The 24,583-nt window shown below is 47.3% G+C and overlaps 2 protein-coding genes across 7 annotated transcripts in view; both read left to right on the top strand.

Moving 5' to 3' along the window:
* Nucleotides 1–19,281, top strand: part of fmt (phosphatase 6 regulatory subunit 1-like protein fmt) — a 39,044-nt gene extending 19,763 nt beyond the window's left edge. For 2 of the 5 annotated variants that reach the window (XM_089560637.1, XM_089560634.1), the window contains 9 exons: nucleotides 24–121; nucleotides 746–803; nucleotides 1,156–1,283; nucleotides 2,761–2,885; nucleotides 3,795–3,912; nucleotides 6,443–6,579; nucleotides 7,254–7,476; nucleotides 10,912–11,097; nucleotides 16,258–19,281. In XM_089560637.1, coding sequence (XP_089416763.1) covers nucleotides 24–121; nucleotides 746–803; nucleotides 1,156–1,283; nucleotides 2,761–2,885; nucleotides 3,795–3,912; nucleotides 6,443–6,579; nucleotides 7,254–7,476; nucleotides 10,912–11,097; nucleotides 16,258–16,462 — 1,278 coding nt within the window. In that variant the 3' untranslated portion in view covers nucleotides 16,463–19,281. The remainder of the gene's footprint in view (nucleotides 1–23; nucleotides 122–745; nucleotides 804–1,155; nucleotides 1,284–2,760; nucleotides 2,886–3,794; nucleotides 3,913–6,442; nucleotides 6,580–7,253; nucleotides 7,477–10,911; nucleotides 11,098–16,257) is intronic. The other 3 variants (XM_089560635.1, XM_089560638.1, XM_089560636.1) reach the window with 3 other exon arrangements.
* A 503-nt stretch (nucleotides 19,282–19,784) lies between these two features.
* The window catches only part of LOC149329899 (SIN3-HDAC complex-associated factor), a 30,455-nt gene continuing 25,656 nt past the window's right edge, over nucleotides 19,785–24,583 (top strand). The window contains exon 1 of one of the 2 annotated variants that reach the window (XM_089560633.1): nucleotides 19,785–19,901. The gene's annotated coding sequence lies outside the window, so the exon portion shown is untranslated. Of the gene's footprint in view, nucleotides 19,902–20,342; nucleotides 20,451–24,583 lie in introns of those variants that run through there. The other variant, XM_089560630.1, reaches the window with a different exon arrangement.

The raw sequence follows: 24,583 nt of genomic DNA, 5'->3' as shown, positions 1-24,583 counted from the left end.
CGTCGGTGCGAATGTGGCCGCAGGCCTTTTCTGATTACCAGATGGAGCAGGTGACGAGCAACTTCGTCGAGCAGTTCGGCTTCAACGACGACGAGTTCGTCGAGGCGGACGAAAACCTTGTGTGAGTAGTGGCAACCCAACCTTTTCGCTCGCTTCCTCTAAGTGTTCTTTTAGTGAGCATAGCCTCTTATTATAACGTAGTAATTAATTCATACAGGGCAGCATCAGTTTATCTTTAGTTCAACTTTTATACTGTTTCAGTTTTGCGTTTAATGCTCTCGAGTCTTCAGTGCTATAGATTCGGTTTTAGTTTCTGCTGGCTTCCGTAAGGTACACGCTGTCTAGTTCACGTCCTGACTTAGGTGCTGGTGGTATACGATCACTGAGGTATAGGATCACTGAGGTATAGGATCACGGAGGTATGGGATCATGGAGGTATAGGATTACTGAGGTATAAGATTACTGAGGTATAGGATCACGGAGGTATAGGATTTGAAACAAAAATGTTATTGCTCCTTAGGTCTGTGCTTTTACGAAAAATATACTGTTCGCCTGTCTGCTGAGCAAGCCGTGTTCTGCTGAAGGCTTTTGAACTTTCCAAGCCAAAAGAATTTTCTTTTGTATCTTCCGGAGCGGGACGGTAGTGGGGTAAATAAAACGTTTATTCAAGGTGCTGTTCCGATGTTCGGCTCATTGCAAGAGTGCGTCGTAGCTGCCTCAGCTTGACCAAGTTTTTCATTTGCAGTGGCCAACTAGACCAGCTAGCGAGAGCAAACTTTCAGTTGCCACCTGAAGTCAACATGGTAAGTTGTATGTCCTATAAGCTTGCAGAAAAGATTGGACTTTTGGATAGCAATGACTCTCATAGTGCAGTTTTTAAACTTGGATTAAAAACTAAAATTCTTTATTATCCACAACAGGCACTCTTCTTCCTTTTTCAGCCGAGCATAGCTCCATTGCTCTTCACAGTGAATGGAAGTGGCGCAATAATTATCAGTTGCCTGTGACTGAATTATTTAGTACAAATTAAACAGCAGCAAAGATGCTAGTGCCACTTGTCACAGCCAGTCTCTGCTTGACGAATTCAGAATCATGATTTGAGATCGCCGAGTGTAGATCTTTTCTTTTCTTTCTTTTTGTCTCTCTTCCCTAAAGCAGAGTCACGCAGAGCTATTTGAGCGTGTGTGTCGGGAAAAAGTTCAGACCCTGGACGACGCCGACAGCGACGACGACATCTGGGACGACAAGGAGGTCATCCTGTCACCCGACACCCGTGCCCGCAGGTGCTGTCATCGTTCTCTGTCACAAATCTGCGGCTCTCACAAAAACTTTTAACCTTTGGCATGACGGAAATGAGTTGCCGTTCAGAATTGTGGGGCATGGAAGATTTTGGTGTTTATAAGGCAGCACACAGTGCGTGGAAGACACCTCAGTGCCCTGCGCTCTTGCGAGGTGGTTGATTGAATAGTCTCCGAGTGTGCACTTCTTGAATATCGCTCATGCATCATGTTTTGGTCGTTTTTGTAGGACACAGTGAAGCACATATTGAATGCTTTTGATTGGTTCCTAAGCTCAGGCTTGAAAAGTGCCTTACTCTGGAGTTTCAGGGGACCGCTGTGGTTTGCTCTGGAAGGTGAAATGCATGTGGTCACGATAAGCCTGTTTTGACTGCAGTCACTGGCCTGCACAGGTCCTTCAGCAGGTTGCATAATAGACGATGCGCATAAGCTTGTACATGTTCTAATGTGGCTTCTGTTGTAGCGGAAGTCGACTGCTGTAAAAAAAAGGCCGCTGTGGGCTACGGCATTTTCATAGTTGGAACATTAAGCTTCAGCACAAGTGAACAAGTCAAGATACATATGAGCAAGCCCAGATACATACCACAGGGTTCTTCTCTCTTAGTAAGGAACCTTTGCATTAAAGTATTTTTTAAGGCAATGCTGTACACTTGCATCATTCTTACAATAGTTGTAGCGTTACTGATTGCTTCGAGCATCCATGTGGATATGTTGTGGCTGCTGTTAACTGTACTTCGGCTTTTTTTTTTCTTCTCTTTTTGTCATTTGTAGGCTTGTACTGAAGTAAGTAAAGTCACATCTAGCCATGTGTGCTAGTGTGTGCGTGCGTGCCTGTTTGCATGTGTTTGTGAGAAGTAGAGTTGCTGTGTGTTTGCTGCTAGGCGAGTTCTTTTTTTTTTCTGATTGGTTACGCTTAAGTGAAGCGTGACATAGTTACGCATAAAGGAGGGTGCAAGGAATGGATTGTAGCCATTGTGTACAATTCATTAATCAAGTACCTGTTCTGGTTGAAGCTGTTAAGAAGCACTGCTTGCCATTTTTTGCGCTTTTTTTATGTGAATAAGCGGGGTGGAGATGAGATTGTGATAAGCAGCTGTAATGCACATGTGTTGAGGTATAATAGATAAACTTTTGTGCTTGTTTTAACTTGCCGCATTTGTTAGCAGTTGCGATATTAAGGGTGGATGTCTTTGTGTGTCCAGAGGCGCCTTTTGAAGACCAAAGTGGTGAAGTGCTTTTGTGTATCACTTTCTGGATACCGTAAAAAAATTCCGTAAAACGGTAAAAATCTACCTAAAAAACTCGAGTGCGTGACAAAGGGGCACCTGCTGCAAGTGACACTGCGCTAGCTTGTTCGGTGGCGATTGAAGAGATGTGGCACAGTTTGCCAGCGTGCTGTGCTGTTTTGCGATGAGCACGGCGGCCACAGTGATTGGGTCAGGGCGCACCGCTTGCTTCTCAGGAGGTTGACGGACGACAGCGAGGAGCCGTACAGCAGCGACTCGGAGGACGACGAGGGCCCGCGCCCCTCCGCCGTCGCCACGTCTAGCGAGGAGGTCAAGATGGAGGTTGACCCGGCCACCGAGTGTGAGTGCAGCCAAAGCTTGTCACTTTCTCCTGGGGGATTCCAGGGTTCGTACCATTGGAGCTCGGTCCGTTCTGGGTTTTGAAGGGAAAGCTTCACTACGGGACCTTGGGCTTTCTTTGCGGCACTTGCGGTTTTCACCTTCAAGCAATTTAGAGGTCAAACCACAGGAGGGCCATGGTGTGTTGCTATGGTGCTACACCAAGGTTATCATAAGGTCAAGTCAAGGTCAAACAAAAAAAATTGCTGACGGCTTACCTTTAGTTAAACCTGGTGCGTAAGCGAAAGCTATGCTAAGAGTGCTGCTTGTAGTTGAAACAGTGACGAGACTCATAGTTTGGCTTTGGGGATTGAACCTTTCTCTTACACGCCAGGTTTAACTAAGGTAAACCATCAACAATTTTTGAAGAGTTCTTTTCTGTAGTCGTTAGTTGTAACTTTGGCTGGGCAGAGAGACGACAAACAGGACATAGTGCTTGGAAGTCCTGGTGTTGATCCTTCCAGTTTTTGAGTTTGTCCCTGGTTTTGGCTTTCAGTGGTTGGTCCATTTTACGGCTCGAAATCACACTTCAGGTTTTTGCATTAATGTTTTCATTTTTAAATATATTTTTTTTAATTTGCTCCAGTTTAGCCTTGGCATTCAGACCTAGTTGTGGTGCTCCCGTGTTCATTCTTGCAGTATTAGTACTTGTGGATGTTTTCAGGCTTCTGCCATGTTCTGCCGCGTAGGGAAACGTGAATATAACATTCCCGCAATAGGATGCCTTTTTTTTATGATGGCTCTAGCTGCTGAAAAGTTGCTTGGATTTTGCCTAAACCAGAGCACATTTGAAGGATTGTGTTCCTGGAGCAGCAAAAACTGCGTCACCTGTTGCACGGATCAGTGAAGTAGTTTGGGGGGGGTTTTGCAGTGGACACAGTTGCCATGGACACGACGAGTCCGTGGGACAACGCCGCCACATCGAACGCCGAGTCCGGGTGGGCCACGTTTGACAACTTTGCCAACTTTGGCGCAGCAAATTTTGAGGCGTGAGTCTCCGTTTGTTCTAGCGTGCTGTTGGCTCTTTGGCAGTGCTTAGAAGCAGGCATAAAAAGTGAAGTAACACAGAGTAGCTTATCACGGAATACAGCTTTTATGTATAAAGCATACATAAATGTACGTAATGTACTTATGAAGTGCACAAAGTGTTATGTATGAAATGTATGTACTACATAGAGAAAACAGTAAAGCCTCGTTGATACATCTTGGTTCATACAGTTTCCCAGTTCGTACGCCCAAAATTGCGAACATTAAAAATGTCCCTTAGAGTTACACTGTACTACTTCTCCCAGTTAATGTGTTCCCGGGTAACACGATTTCTTGTCTACTGCATTTAAAATTTCAACAAATTGTGTACGTATAATAAGTTTATTGACGATCCGCATATGTGCAAACATATAAGTGGGCCAAGCTTGAGGGCATGTGACATGAAGAGCTGAACTGCAGCGGTGTTCACCAGCTGTGGCAGCTCCTCTGCAGTTCCTAAGTACAAAGAGGTGAAGCACTACCATCATCACTACCGTTACAACCAACAAAAATAGAAACGGCGCTCTAGCATTCGAGAGAGCCGTTTTTGCGGGTACGCGACATGAAGAGGGGAAACGCTGAGTTTTCTCCGTGATGCATAAGAACGGGAGGGGGGGGTTACATACGTAAGCGATGCGCTTACATATGTGCGGGCAGAGATTCTGCGACAGTCAGTTACCACGATGGCTTGTCCTACTTAGGTGTAAAGGGGCGAAGCATCCAAAATTGATGAAGTGATTTTGGTTACTTTCGTCCTTGCCATCAACGAACCAGATGTCTTACGAAGTTCTATCCACGGTTAAGACAGCGCAGGCACTGTCTGAATTCTGCCAGCACTAAATAAGGATCTGTTCAGATCTTGCGCCAAGAAATGCTAGTCGAGATTTTTATGAAGTGAAATTGTCAATAAATGCCCTTGTACCTCATTCATCAGTTATATTTTTCATAATTAGGTGGTTTGGATCAAATGTTTTTCAGGATAATATGTTTTTCCCCCTCATTTTGTTGAAAACTTATCAACGAGGTTTTACTGTATATTGTTAATGCAGTTTGTGAAAATTAAAAAAAAAAGTTTAATGTGTGTGTGTGTGCGCACGCACTTATGAAGGTCCGAAAGTGCTGTCAGTGTTCTGTTTTAAATTAGTCACTGTTGCGGAATTGATGCTTATTGATGCCGCCAAAGAGTGCAATTTGTATCATTGAAATTCTACACTACCTTGCTGTGCTTACTTTGTTATTGCCGGATTCGCATTCCAGAGAATCATCCTGGTAGTGGCTGTTTATGATTTGCATGCAAAATTGACCGCCCAGAGTGCAAATCATTGGTGACTTGGTTCACAGTAGGAGTAGAGTCAATCCAAAGCCTAGCCTTTTTGGCTTCTAAATCTACCCAGATTATGAGGTTGGATAGGTTTCAGAAAATCAGGTATTAACTACTAGGATTTGCGAATTTCGATCATTTTTCTGCAGGCTTGGTGGCTGGGGGTACCATGCTTTGAAGTGCATGTCAAAAATTGGGAGGACACTTGGGCTGCTAAAGTGTTCAGAGGCGAAAGTCGAGGACACTATGCCATGACGACTGCCAGTGGACGTGATGTCTACTGGCAGTCGTGATGTCTTGGGGATGTCACACCGTTCCCGTGGCTATATCGATACTCAAATTATACACCTTTCGGGGATCTTAAGTGTTAATTACGCTTAATTACACATTTTCCCATCTAATTTTACACCAATCCGACGTTTTTCTGTTCATTCTGTGACATTCTTCACTATGCCGTGACGACTTCCGGTGGATGTGACGTCACACTGGCTATATCAACGTCCTGTGGCTATATCGACGTCCACGCTATTTCGATGCAATTTCATCATTTTTGCCTATAATTAATTTACTAATTAATCTAAATTAATTATAGGCAAAAATGATGAAATTAATTTACTAATTAATCTGGCCGCCGCGGTGGCTCAGTGGTTACGGTGCTCGGCTGCTGACCCAAAAGACGCGGGTTCGATCCCGGTCGCGGCGGCTAGAATTTCTTTGGAGGCGGAATTCTAGAGGCCCGTGTACTGTGCGATGTCAGTGCACGTTAAAGATCCCCAGATGGTCGAAATTTCCGGAGCCCTCCACTATGGCGTCTCTCATAGCCTTAGTCGCTTTGGGACATTAAACCCCATAAACTAAACTAAACTAATTAATCTGCAGTCATCAAACTTGGCTTCTAGGTTCATTCTTTCCTCCTCTATCTGAAGCAACCATTGGATTTCTCTGATCTTTTTTAGTTTCCGAGTTAAATGCTTGTGACACGCTTTGTTAACGGATGACAGTAAGAGCCATTACAGGGTTTCGCCTTAAAAGGCACTCGGAAAATATCAGCAGCTGTCAGAGAGTTGGAAAAATTCATGCTTCTGAGTAAAAAAAAAATCATAAAAGTCAGAAATGCGAGACTTCACCTCTGGTGTTAATTGAAGTGATTTGCCTGTCTGCGTGCAACGCAGTGCTGCAGACACGACAACACCAGCCATGCCGGTTGCCATGGAAACCTCTGAACCTGTGCCCTCGCCCCCAGAAGTCCAGGCGCCCGTGGTTTCATCACCACAGCCCACAGATGAACCGGATTCAACGAAAGGACCCGGTAAGCTGAGGCCATCTGTTGGAGACTCCCAAAAGTACAACCGGTGTCCCTGCCAGCCTTGCTTCAGCAGCGGTACAAATTTGTCTCACTGCAGTTTCAAACATTGTGGGTGCACAAGCAAGAAACACGCATAAGTATAAATTTGAGTGGTATTCACTCGGTTTTCTTATTTTTTGCTTTTTGTGTAAGAATGTTGCTTGTGACAAAGTGTGGTTTGACAAAGCACAGTAAGCTACCGTTTTTACTTTTCTTCTGTGGAAACGTTTTGCTTGTAGTTTCCATTGCTGCTAACTGGATTTTTATTGGCCAACAAGCATACCAAGCTAGACTTTTACAGTAGTTTATCATTGCCCTAGCTCTTGCTTTTATTCACTGTCACTAGTTGGTTGTCTTATCAGCAGAGTTTATCATTGCCTTAGCACTTGTTTTTCGACATTTTCACTAGTTTGTTTTCTTATCAGCAGCTATGCCTAATAGCTGGGTTGTATCTATTGCATATTTCACGTTGGGAACTTTCAGTTTGTTGCATTTCAAACAATTCTCTGAAGTTGCACACACTTTCAGGAACTTTCGCTCTCATATACTGGAGAGACTTTCTATTTTTCCCAAATCCTTTAACCGCTCATTTCATGAAAAAAAATGCCATTCTTATCATGCTGCGACTGCTCGTGCAGAAGCAGTGCCGGGGCCAACAGCAGCCGCTGGCAGCCAGTCCGAGCCAAGTGCCTTGGAGCAGAAATCCGCAGTTGAGTCGACGACAGCCGGTGATGTGCCCAGGGTGGAGTGCTCGGACAGCACACCAAAGGCCTCGGCATCCGACGTGGCCAGTGCGAACTGCATCGAGCTGAACTCCGAGGAAGTCAGCTCTTCCGCAGATGCTGGCGTTCAAGGGAACCGGTAAGGACTCGCTAGTCACCAGCACGTGCATGCTTTCGTGTGAGCCGGTGAAGCTTGACTCTTCACTCAGATTACTCTGAAATGACTGTTTAAAGCCAGGTGAATTTTGTGCCTAAGTTTTCCCGACACATAGAAAAAAGAAATTGAACTGTCATCAATGAGTGTCGAAACTGCCATGTACTGTAAAAACCCGCATATAATAGGAGGATTTTTTCGTGGTGTCCTAAATTTATGCCTCGTACTATATGTGGATCCGAACAAAAATTTTCGAAGGTGCTTGAAGTTTTGGTTTCGTTATTGCAGCGTGGCTACGGCTTGGGTTTGCTATTGGCGCATGGGTACGGCTTGGCTCCATTACTGTCAACAAACGACGTCACGATGTCGTTTCTTTGTTGTTGATCCGTTGGGTGCACCGGTGGTCATCCATCCTTGTCCGTCCGTTCGTCCATGCTTGTGCTGGATGCGTTTTGTTGCCATTTGGCCGACTCGGTGAAGAGGCTGCTATGCGACTGCGGCACTGAACTCGTTGTGATTCCGGGTGGGGTGACGTCACAACTGCAGCCCCTTGATGTTTTTGTAAACAAACCCTTCGAGGACGCAGTCAAGCTGGGCTACACAGAGTGGATGCGCTCAGGTGAGCCTGCAGTGCCGCCAACCGGGCGGCTGAAGCGGGCTTCGCCAGCCACGCTGTGCAAATGGATCGTGGACGTGTGGGTGGCCATCCCAGAAGATATTATATGTCATTCTTTTAAGAAGTGTGGCATTTTGAATGCCCTCAAAGGCACAGAAGATGAGTGCAGTTGGGATGATTTGTCGGACAAAGAAATGTCCGAAGAAAACGCTGCTGAAGAAGAAAGTCATTGAAGTGCAGTGCGGGGTGCGATTTGAAAGTCTTCTATGAGCTTTCATCACTCGTATTATACGTGGGTAAAGCTTTTTTTTTTCATTTCGCTTCTCTAAAACTTTACCTCGTATCATATTCGGGTTCGTATTATATGCGGGTCTTTATGGTACTCTTGAACCCAAGAAAATCTCTAATGTTGCAGGAGAAGTTGTAAGAACAGTGTCATCGAGGTAGTGGCGCTACTACAGTAATCATGATGGCACTGTTTCAATTATATACTGCACCAGATACACCACTGCGGTGGCTCAGTGGTTATGGTGACCCGAAAGATGCGTGTTCAGTCCAGGCTGCAGCGGTGGAATTTAGATGGAGGCGGAATTCTAGAGGCCCGTGTCCCGTGCGATGTCAGTACATGTTAACGAATCCCAGGTGGTCAAAATTATCCAGCCCTCGTGGCCTGAGTTGCTTTTGGGTGTTGAACCCCATAAAAACCAATACCTATAGTGCACTAGAGTAGAAAATGTGGCAGAAGTCTGGTTAAACATTCATTGTGTTCCTACTGGCAAGCTACAGGTCAAGAGGTGCTTAGAATATTTCTTTTTGTGGAGCACAAGTTTTGGTTTCGAATTTTTGCGATGCAGTGTTCATTGACACACCCGTAGTGAGAGGAAAATTTTGTACAAGAAATTTATGTTTGCGAATTTTAAAGACAAAGAATGTCTTGACTTGCACTATGGTCCTAGGAGTGCAACAAACAGGGGTCAGAATAGATTAAACAGTCGTGAAGAAATCTACTCTAGGGGGTGTTTAGGCAGAAAACTGTAGAAAAAAAAAAAAGTGCATTGTTTGAGCGTTTCGCCGCTATGCAGAGCCGTCGCGGTTCATGAAGCAACATTTTTGGAGTACTTCCTGGTTTATTTTAGCGATGAAACTTGGGGACAAAGGCGAGCAGATATGCTTCAGATATGCTCCCCATGGCACAGTTGGTAGAAGCGCGCATGTGAGGTCACGCTGCCCAGTCAAGGGGTAAGTCTGGTCGAGGCAAGACAGGAGGGGCAGGTAAGGGGGCAGTCCATGCTCTATTGGCGTGGACACGAGCGCGGCTGACGACGGCACTCTGTACTCTCTAGCCCTTTCGCTGTCGGGTGTTTCTGCCCGTGACGCACCCCCAGTGTCGCACACTTCCGGGATGATGGTCCCGCCGTTTCAACGTCAGAATCTGACGATGCGGAACTCACCTCTTCCTGGAAAAAGGCTAAAACAAAGTTGAGGGGCTTTGCTTTTTCTGCTTCCAGCCGCAAGCGAGGGTGCGACGAGAGAGCGAAAGCAGCGATCGAGTCATGTGTCAGTCTCTTTGACTTTCGGAGTGGCAACGGTGCGCGCCCTTGAACTTGAAGCGCCGTAGCTCACACGCCGACAGAAGAAAAATAAAAACCTGCAAAACAACGGCAGATGGCAGAACAACCCTTGGACCCATAACCACACGCGCGCGTCATGATCCGGCGAACGCGGAGTGACCGCGCCACTCAGCAAAGAGGGAGGGGTGGGATGGCAGTCGCTCCGTACTCTTCAATACACGTACCAAAACAGTAAGGCGCGAAAATACGAACTTGTAGAAAGATTCAACAGATGGCGCAGCTAGTCCAAGAGCATCAGCTTTGCGTTCAAGCTCGAAATTTTGAACACACGATAGAGAACGTACCGGTACGTCAGTGACACTGCGGGGGGGAAGCGCGAAAACGTACCGGTACGTTCGTGACAATGAAAGGGCTAGTTGTCGCTAGGCCTAACTTGTTGCGTAACGAAGCCACAGTGGACAGCACTTTTGAATTGACCAACGCTATAATGAATGTTTTACTTATGGCGCTGCCTTACTCACAACCTCATTGTTTCATATTAAAAGAAATATATACGATCGATTTCAGCGATGCCGTTGCAGCGGAACTAGCTAAGCAGATCGGGTCACTCGCGCTGCAACGGCGGCAGCTACTGCGCGGCTGAGAACGTAAAACTAGCTGGTATCGCAGTTATTACTCCTACCAGCAACTTGGTACAGGCCCGCGATCCTCAAGGAGGGTTAATTTTTGACGTTCCCGTATCCCAGGGCTTATTATTTACGAAAACAATAAAGTTTAGCCGGATCACTGCGTCACTTCGTTCGTTGCACTGCAACCCAGAATGGTGGAGAGACTTGCGACAACGGCGAACCGTGATTCGAGATAACCGCAGTTAAGTTTGGTATCCGCGGTTAAGCATAACCGCATTTAGACTGCCCGTGTGACCGCAGGTCAACCAACAGGCGGCTGCCGCTGCAGTGCTGACAGAGTAAGATGGTAATCTGCACGTGCCATCTGTCAGACAGATAAGCAAGTACGATCATCGTCGGCTAGCTTCGACATCGTCGCCAGATTGCCGCGGCAAGTTCAGGGTGCGATCATTACGCGGGGAATAAAAAAAAACTGAATTTTGCCAACAAAATTCGAGGGTGCGATCATTACGCGAGTGCGATCATTATGCGAGTAAATACGGTATTGCCTTCTTGTGGACGTTTTTAAGAGCTCTCTGGGAACCCCCCCCCCCCATCTGCGCAGTTTGCCAGAGTGTGTTGATGCGGGCCCTGCCGACTCATCGCCGGGAAGCAGCAGTGTAGGCAGCAGCCATTCCTCCGCGTTGAAGCCGGTGGTTGCCACGGCAGTACCCTGTGCCAACGGCCCCGTGCCTTCTTCCGCCGAGCCGCCAAAGACCTGCTCAGTGGCGCAGACAGCATCTGCAGAGAGGTGAGCCTTTTTTTTTTTGCACCATCTTTCCTTCAGCTGCTGGTCTCCCGGGGAATCTATGGCACATGGGCTACCTCAAGTTCTGCTCTTTTGGAGACGGATTTTATTCCAATTTTTGTTTTTCGTTCCCTGACTTGAGCTTGGCCCAAACTGGTACATACGTCTTACTAGACATGCTGGCCGCTGTCATCAACTGTCATTAACCCCCCCCCCCCCATGCCTTGCCAGGCAAGGCATGGGGGCGTTAATGACAGTGGATTCTCCCTTTTCTCTAATACTATCGCTGATGGATTACATACCTTCAAGCTGTCTCCATTCTCTAGAGATGGTGGGATCAAGCAAGTACACTCCCTTTAAGATGAACTTGGAGGGAACGGAGGGAATCTTGAAAATACGTCTTATCAGAAGTTCATTTTAGCAGAAATGCCCCCCCCCCCCCCCCCCCAACCCCCCCACAAATGCTATATGAGCATGCTAGGTGCGTCAAAATGGCTTTTACATAAGGAGAATGAGCAAGATTTCCATTCAGTGAAATGACCTGAAGAGTGAGGGTGTATAAAAAAAGCTCACGGCGTCCTACTGGAAAACAGGATAGGTCTAGTTTTCTTTGTTTTTTCTGTCTTTTTCTTCCTCTTTTGCACTGACCGCTGTTTTTCATTTATTTCTAACATTTTTTTTCTGCCTGCTTTTTAACTTTCCCAATGGCTTGAATTGCACTGAAGATGCCTAGCTCGCTGGTTGTGCTTTACAGGCTCTGAAAGCATACAGTAATCCCTCGTTATAACGAAGTCAGCGGGATGGCGAAAAAATTTGTTATAAGCGATAATTTGATATAAGCGACCGCTCGCAAAAAAGCTAAAACAGTCGAGATTTAATTGTGCCACAACTGCGAGAAAGCTGGCGGATGACGCCGCGCAGCGTCCGCCAGCTGCGGCGGTTGCTAGGCAACGGCTCAAGGTCGGCCTCTGTGCCTCATCGGAGCACCGCGCAATCGAAAGTTCGTGACCAATGTACCGTATTTACTCGAATCTAGGCCGGCCACGATTCTAAGCCGAGACCCGAAAGTTGAAGGCCACAGAAAAAAAAAAACTTACCTCGATTGTAGGCCGGCCGAAAAAACAACTGCGAACAAGAGGTACAGCACGCAAACGACATTTATTGCCAGGAACCCGCTCAGGCTGATCCCGGGCTGGCGTTTGGGCGAGGAGACATATGCAACGCCAGCCCGGGATCAGCCGCCGAAGTCCCGCCCGGCTTGAAGATTGGACGACTGCTCTGCAGCGAGTTTAACTTTCCGCGTGAAGGCGGCACTATAATGGCACCGCCTGTTTGGTGCCATGGGGTTGGTGATAAAAACCACGCTCTAAAACTTCAAAACTGCTGCGAATGTGCTCACGCCACCGCACGAGAACAGAACAAGGCCAAAATGGCAGCCAGTGCTCATGTGTGCTTTGATCAGTATCGGCTACGGATAGCAACGGCTACGGATAGCAACGGCTACAGTGCTGTCTTTCGTTGGCGTTTTGTGGGGGCGCCACCTGCGTGCTACATTTATTCGTATTTTACGAATACGAAACCTCGAAACTAAATCCTCGAATCTAAGCCGACATAAGAGTTCTACATCTCGTTTTTTTTAAAAAACTATCGGCCTAGATTCGAATAAATACGGTAGTTTTCGCTACAAAATTTGCTCGTAGCACAGTTACTTCTACTAGCAACTCAGTATTGGTCAGCGATCCTCAAAGATGATACAGTTTTCAAATTTCTTATACCAGAGTTTATTATCTATATCAAGAACAAGCTTTAGCTCAGATTTGTGATGCAGACGGGATCCAGGCTGATCGACAGGCCGGCAGGCTCGATTTGCTTCACGTTCACACAAGAAAATACAAAGCAGCCATGCTACCATAAAGTCTGCCTCCTGCATTCGAGCAACGACAGCATACCTGTGCAAGAGTGGAGCTTTCGGCAACAACGCCGCCCACAGGAACGCTGGGTGACAAACTGCGCACTGCTCCCTGGTCGCCGCTAAGCCTAGCCGGTTTCACATCGATGCCGCAGTTGTTACGCCTCGGGACTGGACAGCACTCAAATAAAGGCGCTACACTTGGCACCCCTTTACTGTCAACTAGTCCCATAATAAAAGGTACGTTAGATTTCCGCGACGCCTTCAGCAACGAAGCTAGCAGACGGCAGGCGAACCGCATCAGGCAGGAGCAGCACCAAAGCGGCTATTGGATGAAATTTGCTTGTATCGCAGTCATCACCTCTACCAGCAACTCGGTATTGGCCAACGATCGTCAGAAATGAAGCATTTTTTACATTAATCTATCCCAGGGCTTGCTATGAACTTGAACAAACAATACGATTGCGTTTTCAGACGCCGGCGGTCAGCATCAAGGCTCGCAGATCACAGCCGGTCTCGACGCGCGCGAGCGAGCGCGTCGAGACCGGCCGTGGGCAGGCCGGCCCGGCTCAAAGGAGCGCGCCCTACGTCTTCATGACGCTGCTGCTCTCCGCGCTCGCACTGGCTCCCGCTTCCCGTCGTTGCTTTTGCCGCAAGCGGCCCGTCGTTGACATCTAGCAGGTTGGACGCAGGCAGCGAGCTGCAATCCGACGTTGCAGCGCCGTTCGCAACACGGCGCCGAGGTGAATCGCGCTTGCTTTTCGCACACGTGTCCCCGCCGTAACAACAAAATTCAGTCACCCTACCACACATTTAGAACGTTTGTCTAGTCGAATGGCGCGAATCGAGCATGACCGGCCACTTTTCCGCATCAAAGACACCGCGGTTTTCTGGCATCGCAAAGCGCGAGGAATACTTTATTTTCGTGTGGATTCTGTCACGGGGAACACCAGGAATGCGCTTCCGACCGAGATTAACAGTTCGGGCGCGCTGCACCATGGAATTTGGCCCCGCTAAGCAGGGGACACTCGGCACTCTCTTGGTGCCCGTTACTAGGCAGGGCACCGATCATGGGTTTGGTACTTTTCTGGCCTGTTCTATGCCTGCATGAGTCTAATTTGTCCGCTGTATTAATTTGGCTCTGCATGCACAAAGGGTCGCCGCCACGGCGGCGATGCCTCCGCTCGCCATTTCGGTCTAAGTGGGTCAAGCTCTTCATGCGCTTCGAGTAATGCGGCTTAAAATGCACGCGCTTGAGTCGGGACCGGAAGAAATTTCGAATAAAGCGATATTTCGAGTAAAGCGATTTCGTTATAACGAGGGATTACTGTATAACCATCTGTCTTTCTCTCTCTCCTACCTGTCTCCTAATGCAGTGCAGTTGTTATGAAGTGTAGGAGCAGATGCACATCATGTCTCTCCACTCGCTGCAGGCAGTGCTGACTAGGCGTTGATATGTGGCTATTTGAGACCTCTGCCTCGTGAAAACCCGTACAGTAGCACTCTGTCAGTTTGAAATTCGGCTACTCTCTGCCTGTGCCCTTTTCGTTCACTGGAGGCAAAGCGCGCGCGATGCCAAGGTCCGGCCATGTAAGATCGGTGCGCCTCACGCAGTCCGGCGCAAAAGAGCCCTGCCTTCCTTACCCTTACCCTCAAGGAGGCTTCCCTGCGCCATCGCCGAAAGGCGCGGGGAAGCTGCCTTGCAGGAGTCAACTAAACATATGCTCCCTTGCCAAGTACGTTTTCTGGCGATGAAGCATTCCTTTTTTTTTTCTTGTGCAAAAGCATTACTCTGTGAGGTCAAACCGGTTACTGTAATGCTTGACCTTGAGGGTGACCTTAAACAAACCTTAAGTAAATAAATGAAGTAAATATTATCACAACTAGGATTTAAAAAATGCGGTGGCGTGAACAGTTCAGCTTCGCTGACCATTGCACGATAGCACTAGGCTGTTGCCACAGCCTATCATGCCTAGCTAGTGTTAAACTTTAACACACTTTCGCACTGCGCATTGCACATCATCAACTAATACTACTAGTATCAAACCAATATTCGGCTTTGAGCTATGCGGCGGTAGCGACAGAGAGATATGCGCTGCATGCGTTAGCGTGGACAATCTTATGAGTTATCAGTTCCTCTTCTCTTACCAGTCTATCATCACTTCCTCGTATCACCACTTCCTCGTATCGCCACTTCCTCGTATCGCCACTTCCTCGTATCGCCACTTCCTCGTATCGCCACTTCCTCGTATCGCCACTTCCTCGTATCGCCACTTCCTCGTATCATCACTTCCTCGTATCACCACTTCCTTGTATCATCACTTCCTCTTCTCTTGTCAGTTCCTCTTCTCTTGTCAGTGCCTGTCAGATCATCACATTTTCAATGAGAACAGCACTGGCACCTTATTCGCTGGTCATCTGTGATGTGGTGCAGTACGGTGGGCCCGCTTGATCAGCCTGAGCCTTGATAGGCAGAAAAGCTAGCGTGTGGAAAGGGTAGGAGAGAGGGACAAGAAAGGGGGTGGTTCACTGTTTTCGGCTCAACAGACAGGCCCTGATAATAGAGGAGCGTTTCCGTGGAGGTGAAATGCAAAAGGCGCCGGCCCTTGTGCTGTGTGATGTCAGTGCACATTAAAGATCCCCTGGTGGTCGAATTTGTTCCAGAGCCCTCCACTGCAGCACCTCTTTCTTCCTTTCACTCCCTCCTTTATCCTTTCTATTAGGGCTATCAGCCAGATATGTGACCATTTCCTTTCCTCAAAACCAATCACCTTTTTTTTAGCCAAGCACCATGTCATAGATTTATAATACCCTCTGTGCACAAAGGCACGAATCAGTGCTTGTGCCATTTTCACGACCCTAAGCTGTTGTCACAGAATGTCATGTTACAAAGTCATAGTAACCATAGGCTGGTGTTTTTATGCTTCTTTTTTATGTTACGTGTACATGTTTTGTGAATGCCACTCCTGCTTAGGCACCTGTCGGTAGGATATAAAATTAAACTCAGAACTGTCAATGAATAAAAAATTTCCCTTTGCAGTTTCTTTATTTCTTGGTTTCGAAGACCCATGTCACCCCTTCGACATCAAAGTCTTCGTTCGGCATTATAGTCTTGAGTTAACTCATTCTTATCTCACAGAACACATTGCGACCACACTTCAGTGCACAGCAGTCTTTTCTCAACGTTGCTTAACCTTAACGTTGCCTAACCTTATATAACATGGTTGGACAATCCGCCTCCTCTCATCGTGCAGGCTAGAAGACACGGCGAACAAGACCAGCAGCAACGGAACAACCAGCAGCGAATCGGCCGCCGTTGCCACGACGACCGCGCAAAGTGCAGCGGCCTCCAACGGCTCGGCCGAAATTTTGGCTCCGACTACAAGCGTGGCTCAGGTTGCAGGAGCGCCTGCAGCGACAGCGTCACCACAGCCACAAGTTCAGAATGGACCGCTGTGAAAAAAACTCTTAGGAAGTCTTGTTGCTGCCTCATCGTGGAGTAGAATGTTACTGTGTTTTTCTTTTCCTCTCTGGACTATTTTTTTTTTCTCCCCTCTGAATTGAAAAAGAGAGACTCGTGTGCTTGTGCGTGGAGATAACTGCGAGCATCATCATGTTCGGGACCTGTTTTGATGAGAAGGCTGTTTTCTTTTTTTAATTTTTTTTTAATCTGCCACTATATCTCTCTTCTTCTTCGCCCATGATGTCATGTTTGAAGAGATTATTATTTGCTTGTTTGAGGCCTCTTTTCACTGGTATCTTCTGTATTATTCATTCCTTCCTTTGTGTGCGGCGGTTGTCTTCCTATATCACCACACGGGACGCCATTATGTGTGAAGCAAGCAAAAAAGGTATTTGTTATGAATCTGTGACATACGCCAGCTAGTTGTTCATGTGCTGAGCATCATGCATGGACCGATGACTCTTCAATTACAGGAATTGGGACAGGCTCGATAATGATTGAACTTTTTTTTTTAATGGGAAAAGATTCTGTTTAGAGAGGATTGAACTCTATTATTCACCAGCTTGGAGCGTGGTTGGAGTATTCCAAGGAATGCCCTTCCATATCAGCTGGAGGGGATGGAATCTAGCGAAGATGGCGACATTGATACAAGACACCTTTTTCCTGAATGCCTGATGTTTCGTATGCATTGGTAGAACAGAGTTTGCCACTTCCAGATAATAAAAACATTTTTTTTTTGGTAGGGTGGATGGGGGGAGGTTCTTTCATACTTGAGGTATGCCGCCGACTTGTACTATCTTCACAGCCTGGCTTGAGTTTGCTTTGAATTGCCATGCTTGGACACTCGCGTTCATAATTTTGCCAGCTTGCCTGGAATTTTCCAAACCCTGTCAGTTTTTTTTTTAGCTAGTGTGAACTGTGCTGTGCTTTTTGTGAATGTCTTGTACCTCTGTAAGCAGGTCTTTCTTGGCCTTTCTTTGTTTTTTTAGTTGTTTCACCTAACTGCTCTTTCTGCCATACGTCTAGGACAAAAGTGTATAGTTTGCAGAGAGGTGATGAGGTGGAGTGTAAAAAACAAAAAAAAACTTTTTTTGTTTGCTCAGACTACCCCGTAAACATGTAACCATTGCTTTTGGTCGTCGGTCATTGATGCGTCGATCATCTCGCATCCGTACGTGGTAGAGAGGTTTGTAATCATTCATGGCTGGTTGGTTGGTAGAAGCGGACATGCCGCGCACGGTCTTTGAGCTTTGAGCGCCATACACTTTTGGACGCCGATAACTGGTGCGCGTTTAATGTCGACATGCTCGTGGCTTGTCGATACTTGGATGGAAACGGTTCGTGCAGTCAACATCGGGGCAACGTTGCCCATCGAGACGTTGCCACCATAATCGGAACCCTGCTGAATTCTGCTAGCTATGCAAGCAACACTAGTGCTGAACTTTTTTTCAAAGTAAAGGCTGCCGAAGGCAAGTTTTTAAGGCAGGGTTTCGTGTCTTGCTCCTTTTTTTTTTCGTTTTTTGTTTTGTTTTTAAGTGGGCGCCGAAGTGCGTTGTTGCTACAGCTTGCACAGTTTTCAGACTGGCCGTAACTCTCCAAGCGTCATTCATGCATTAATGTGGGACTACAGGTTTGCTGAATGCAGTTAGGGTGTTGCAGGTTGTGCAACCTATGTTTTGCGTTAGCAAACCTCCTCGAACCCTTGTGCGGAAAAACTTAGCACTTGTATTTGTGTTTTGATTGTAAAACAAAGCCTGCTGGCATTCTGTGCTTGAATCTGAGCATGATGTGGATGCCACGTCTGTGGGCAGTGTAAATAGGGCCAATGCTAGGGCGTTGTTTCGCAGCCTTCGATCGATCTTGGCAGTACAGAAGGGGGCTTGGAACATGTGCAGGGTGTGGTGTAGTTGTCCAACTTTGCACCTTGAGAAATTTATAGTCGCGCACTGGAACCCTGTACCACTTTTACCGTCTGTGTTTTCGGTAGATTGCCTGTCGTTCGCTTTCAGTAGGTTCTGTTCACTTTAGGCAGTGACAGCTTCGTCGCGCTGCGTAGGCTCAACAAAGCGCTTCTTCATCGAGGCACGTTCAAACGACGAAGGTGGCATTTTGGAGCAGACACGTCCTCCAATGTGCAGGCATGTTTGGTTGTGGGCAAAGGAAGCTCGTTAGGGGCAAGCATTTGCTAACGAGACGTCACATGACCGGGAACAACATTGGACACCTACCAGACAGATCATGTTTGTGTACAAGTGTGCTGATGAGGGATTGGAGCTGTTGTTTCGGACTCCCTCTCCATCTTCTGTGGTCGTCGTTTTCCCAGAATTTGTTTTTGCTATTCGTGGCACGGTGCATGAGTCTACTAGAGCATCCAAGTGGCGCACTCTAGTGGTGACACTAGTGCGCACTCTAGTGGCGCGCTCTAGTGGCGGGGGGAAGAAAGGGAAAATGGGGAGAACAGTGGCAACGAGTGGGTAGGCGATGAAGTGCCTTTTGGTGTCTCGGCAACAGGCTTTTGAGTACTGCAGTGGACACGTGTCCCAGGGAAAAAAATAAAAATAGGTGGACTGCTTTGAGGTTCGTATGTACCTGCACTCTTCAGTTGTGGAGCAGTGGTTGAGACGCGCCTTGGGCGATCAGGATTGCTCTATACAGGAGCATAAACATTTCTTGTTCTGTTCCTCGGCATTTTTTTCTTGCGGAGCTTGTTGCTGCAGGTGTTTTTTTTTTTTTGCGTTGCTGAAGGCAGGAGTTGGACAACAAACTGTTTGAATGAAACAGCAGAGTCAGTGATGCAATAAAACAGTGAAAATGACTGTGTTGTTCTGTGGCTCTCGGTGCACCTAATTTTACCGAACTTCTTAACGACATAACTTATTTGCGCGCAATCACAAAAGCAAAGCGGATAGTTGTCATTTCCTTTCCAGAATTAATTGATGTTATCTAAAAGTGTTCGCGTTCATTACTGGGAAGCTATTTGTTCCCTGTACGTAAATGTTTTAGAAATAGGGGTTAGTTGAAAAGAAATGCGAAATGTCTGTCGACCCTGCGTTTTTGTTCCCGCTCGCAGCACAATATAGAAGCGGAACGTAACGGTCGCGCCATTCAAATTTGGCGCGCATCGCTTAGTTTTGGCGGGACCTTGTAATAAACTTCGTAAGCTTGATAACAGCGTTGCGTGAAGTTTCTCCGTAGTGCAGAGGACGCATAAAATTCGTGCCGCTGTTTATTTCGTCGTGGCTGAGCGTTTCCCGTCTTCGAGAAATCCGATGGACGTGCGCATAACGCGCGCTCTCCTGCGAATGTCACTTCCCTGCACGGCAAGGTCGGAAGGCGGAGAAGCCAAACCTCGAGGGCATCGCTCTCGTTTGTGCAAACGTGTTGTTTAGGCGCGTAGAAGCTGCAGAGGTGTCGCAGGTAGAAGCATTCAGCAAGGTAAGTGCCTGCGAAATATACTACGAGCATCAGCCAAGGCCGGAAAGCGTTCGCCGAGACGATATTGGAATCGAGGTCATTCCAATCGTAGGAGCATGTACTGAGGCCTAGTGAGAGGAAAATGTGTGTTGCGACGTGATTACTGGCACTTATTCTTGACAGACGCGTAGAATTTGCCGGAGAATTAATATCGCCATTTATGGTTTTTCGTGTAAATGATCATTTATTGCGAAATAACGTTTGTATGCTCCCTGCCCTCGGAGCGCGGTGCACCGTGCTGGAGAATTCTGCGCGGCGCGCGTTAACGTGGTGCGCGATCGCGAGCCCCTAGAAGCGTGAAACGGGATCGCGGGCATGTCGCGTTCAAAAGTGAAGTTAGACGAGTAAGTTCTTTCGGTGTCCGAGCGTTTTGAGTAAATTCATCAAAGGTCACACCTAAAACGAGGACGTCGGCATGTACGAAACTGCGGCTTTCACTGGCTTCCGCTCGACTCAACTGTTTATGCTGAGCGTCGGTGGCGAGCTTGCCCTGCCTGCGGTGCGAAGCGGGTGAGTATTGTAATGCGTTTTGTCTCGCTAACATCGGCCCCAGCGCTTTCGCGATTGCGCTAGAACGCGATGCCAATGTGCCGCGGTGCCCCACAGTGTGGGATCAGTCGCTGACAAGGCGCGCAAAGTGCCTAAAACGGCGCCGCATCGGGTTCGTACCTAAGCCTTACACCATTCATTCGCGCTATTTTCGAGGCGCAGTCGCCCGCTTAGCAGATTCCGACAGCCTTCGAGCCGTCGGCTTCACCGTTTACGATGAGCGCGGGTTGACCACACGCCGGTTCGGACCCGTGTCACTCACTGTCACGCGTTTCAGAGCAGCCGCACGGCGCGGACCAACGCTGTTGCGAAGGCCCGCTGTAGCGTGCAGTGCGGAGGGCATTGACCGCTCCCCTGCGCATGGATCGATTTTTCGCCGTCAGCGCGCTTCCTATATAGCTGGCCCATCTTTTCAGGGGTTGCGCGTTTCGTCTTTTCTGTCTCTTTGTCTCGCGCTAACGCTTTTACCGCTGTCACCGTCGCGCCGATCGCCTAGGATCGCGGCATGTGCGACCGACGGGCTGTTTGCCGAGCGCACGCCGCCGCGGCGGTTCGTCCGGCGAGATTTTTTTTTTTCTCTTCGCGAGTCGGCAGGCTCGCTGCGGCGTAGGAGCCTCTGACCCATATTCGTGCGCTGCTGCGCTCGTTTCGCTGGGACGACTGCTTTCGCTGCTCCCGCGCTCTGCCCTGGTCGAGTCAGCTAGGTACGCCGTAGAAACACGTTTCGTACCCAGTCGTCGGACTCTAGTGCGTGTCGCGGCGGCAGCTACGTGTACTTTGCACTTCGGTGGCGCTAATGCGCTCCCGCGATGACGCCGAACTGCGCGACATCGTCCGTTGATTTCGAATGCGGATTACGAGACGTTGCTGGGCCATTACTTGGCTCGAGTCCGGATGTGATGTTTGAGTACGTCCTTGCTCGTGCGATGTGTGTGATGGCTGATGTTTGGTTTATAACTTCCAGTTGTTGTCTGTGCATTTTTTGTTCTTTGTTTGTTGGAGCACGTATCGCTTCGTGACAGCGACGTCAGGGTGTTGTGTAATATGCTAATATATATTTTTTGTTTCTGATCTCATCGACTCGCACAATGCCTGGGTGATTAGGCGTTGTGCCATTTAGCTTATAAAGAACCGTTGTGTGGCGCCCCTATCAATCAGCTTACCTCAAAATGGTATTCATTTCATGCAAAAGTGTGTCACGGGATGACAGTCAAGTCACTTTCACCAGACTAGCTGTTTTCAAACCAACTCTGCTGTTGCTTAGTGGACAACAAACTGAAATATTCATCTTTGATGCAGCTGACCATGCTACGAACATGTTAGGTTTCCGTTTTGCTACAGTTGGTTCAATACATTACTATGCTGCATTTTCAGCGTGTACATTCATATCATGTCTGCCCCATTTTTTAACCATAGAGGATGCTGAGGATGTCGTTAAAAGGTTCTGAGGGGCAAGACTTTTGTAACAAAGCTAACGTTGCTATGCAGAGATGGTCGTCGGAATATATTTGGCATCAGAAAGTCAGAGTGCTGTTGGTTGTATCCATTTATTGCTAGATGTCCTCAAAGGTCTGTCGATGCTGCTTCGTAGTAAGTATGAAGTGTTTACTGAAGCTTTTTGGTGGAATCATTGCACTGCTTTGGGACACTGGTGAGACACAGTTGTGTCAGTGTATTTTAGCAGAGTACTGCACCAACACAAGCATAGCTATCAGTTCTAAATCCGTGTGGTTGACGTGACCGGAGCTTTATAGATGAAACCACTTTTATTACAGACAGCTTTTTTGGGGGGGGGGGAGTCAGATGTGTCCTTTCAGTGTATTCTGATGAAGAACACACACATTTGCAATGCGCATGTTGGCTGCAATCAGTGGTAGCATGTTGTGGCTTGTGCATTTTCATTTTGATGTTGTTCCTCACCATATGTCTGTTGCCACATCATTTGAGCAATGTTCTTCTCATAACTAGTGAAAGACTTTTTCAAACACTGCTACTGGTCGGATTTTCATGGATATACGATCCAGGAGATGTGCATTCCAGACTTGATTTTTCGTACTCACTCATACTTGAATAGTTTTTGTCATGGTGGGGTATGGTGAGTTGAGTAAGCTGTTCTTTATGTGAGTTTAGGGCCATCTTCGAGAAGAAAGAGAAGTTTTAAATTCGAAAAGCAACCTTTTTTTTTAGTTTTGCAGAGAAACACTACATGTGGTATCTTGGCCCTCAAACTTGGCTTCATCGCCTGAAGGAGTGTGTCAAAACACTTCTTGAGCATTTTGCAAAGCTTCTCATCACCCTTGTTAAAGCAGTTTTGCTCTCCTTCATAGTCCTTCGTCTTCAGTGACCAGCCACCATTGTGAAGTATAAATCCTGGAAGGCAGATGCTAATTCCCTTATTCTGATTTCGTAGGCACTGCTCGCCTAAAACTCTTTCCACCAGACATAACATTCATGGACAGCCATGACTTGTTTTGCTTAGCACTATGAAGTTACACTTCATATGAGTGTGTTTGCATTGGAATGGAAGCCACAAGCTCAAAACAGCTTCCACATGTGGATTCTTGTATGCTTCTGAGCCAAACACATGAGTCTCTGAAAATACTCATCTTGCACTCATAGCCTCCACTGTGAAATTGCGGGACAAAGTGTGCTCCTTATACATTGTTTTTTTTTTTTGTCACTGTTGTGACATGGTTGTCTCTATATTGTACACTTGAATGTAGAGCACCTATAGGGTAAAAGTTACAGGGAAAACCGTTTTCTAAAGAACATTGCATGGGGGAGCATTGTAAATATTACGTGTTCTTTCAAGGCGGTTTGTACTCGTTAGGTTGGGTTGGGCAAGGAAAAGACTGTTTCAAAGGTTAATAGTAACCGAGCCGAGCGGGTTGTTTGTGTACAGTGCAGCAAAAGCACAACAAAATGCTGACAGATTATCAGGGCATTTGTAGGTTATGCTAATTCCAAGCAGTAAAGCAAGTATTATACTCTTCAGCTCGGAGGTCATGGCTGCCAACACACACAGGTGTCATTCTCTTGCTGTGTTAGTAGCATCCTGCCACGATCTTTACTTCAATATCTGGGGAGTCGCAGAGAAGAGTTTCACACAACACAAGGCACATTTCACTGAAGGCTGAGAAACGCATTGCCTGAACTGCACCGGCACAGACATCCAACTGCCTGAGTGTCGAGTCTGTTGTAACACGTGTTCGTTAATGAGTGACAGGGCTGCAGCCGTGACCTGAATGCGCCAACTGTCTGCGTTTCACGAATAAACTCTGTGAGCAGTCTCCACTTACACAGGTGCAGTTTGCCACACTCTGTATTGTTTGTGTAGCGTTGCCAACTAAAAGCATATTGTCACGTAGTTGTGACGACAGTCAGGGAGCGAGAGTGAAAAGGCTTCCAAAAGAAACTATTTATTGGGCTGACTCGTGCCCACACAGAACTGAATGACTCAGCGGCGGTGTAGCAACAAACGTGCTTTGTAGTCATAGGACAGAATGCCTGTCACTCTTGGCCATGCTCAGTTTAAAGCTGTCAACAAACTTACGAGATAAGGCTTCCAGAACTTACGAGATAAGGCTTCCAGAACTTGCGAGACAAGGCTTCCAGAACTTACGAGACAAGGCTTCCAGAACTTGCAAGACAAGGCTTCCAGAACTTGCAAGATAAGGCTTCCAGAACTTCGAGATAAGACAGTGATAAAGCCATGTGCTGGCAGCTTTGAAGAATGAAAAGGCAACTATCACAAAGGTTTGCGTCAAAAAGCCTGTATAAATGCCACTCAAACATTCCCGGTGCCGCTGAGTGAAGCATTGCAATCTTCTTGAATTGTATTGCTTAACTGAGCTTGGAAAGCTATCGATCCCTGGTTCAGTGAGCAAAGTTGTATTAACCCTTATGTACCTATGGTTGGATGCAATTCCAGAACAAAGTGCCAGCTGCCCCCAAAGGAGGCCCTCTGGCCAACGGTGTCGACCGATTTCCATGAGGCTGCAGTTAATTCCCCATTCACCTATTCTGGTGAATGGTTATTCCCCATTTACCTGCCACCCCCTGCGATTTCACACTGGCAGATCCACGGGGATTGG

The sequence above is a fragment of the Amblyomma mixtum genome, chromosome 9 (genome assembly GCF_055824585.1).
Source record: "Amblyomma mixtum isolate Tamu chromosome 9, ASM5582458v1, whole genome shotgun sequence".
Taxonomy (NCBI): domain Eukaryota; kingdom Metazoa; phylum Arthropoda; class Arachnida; order Ixodida; family Ixodidae; genus Amblyomma; species Amblyomma mixtum.
This window is presented reverse-complemented; position numbering and strand designations above follow the sequence as displayed.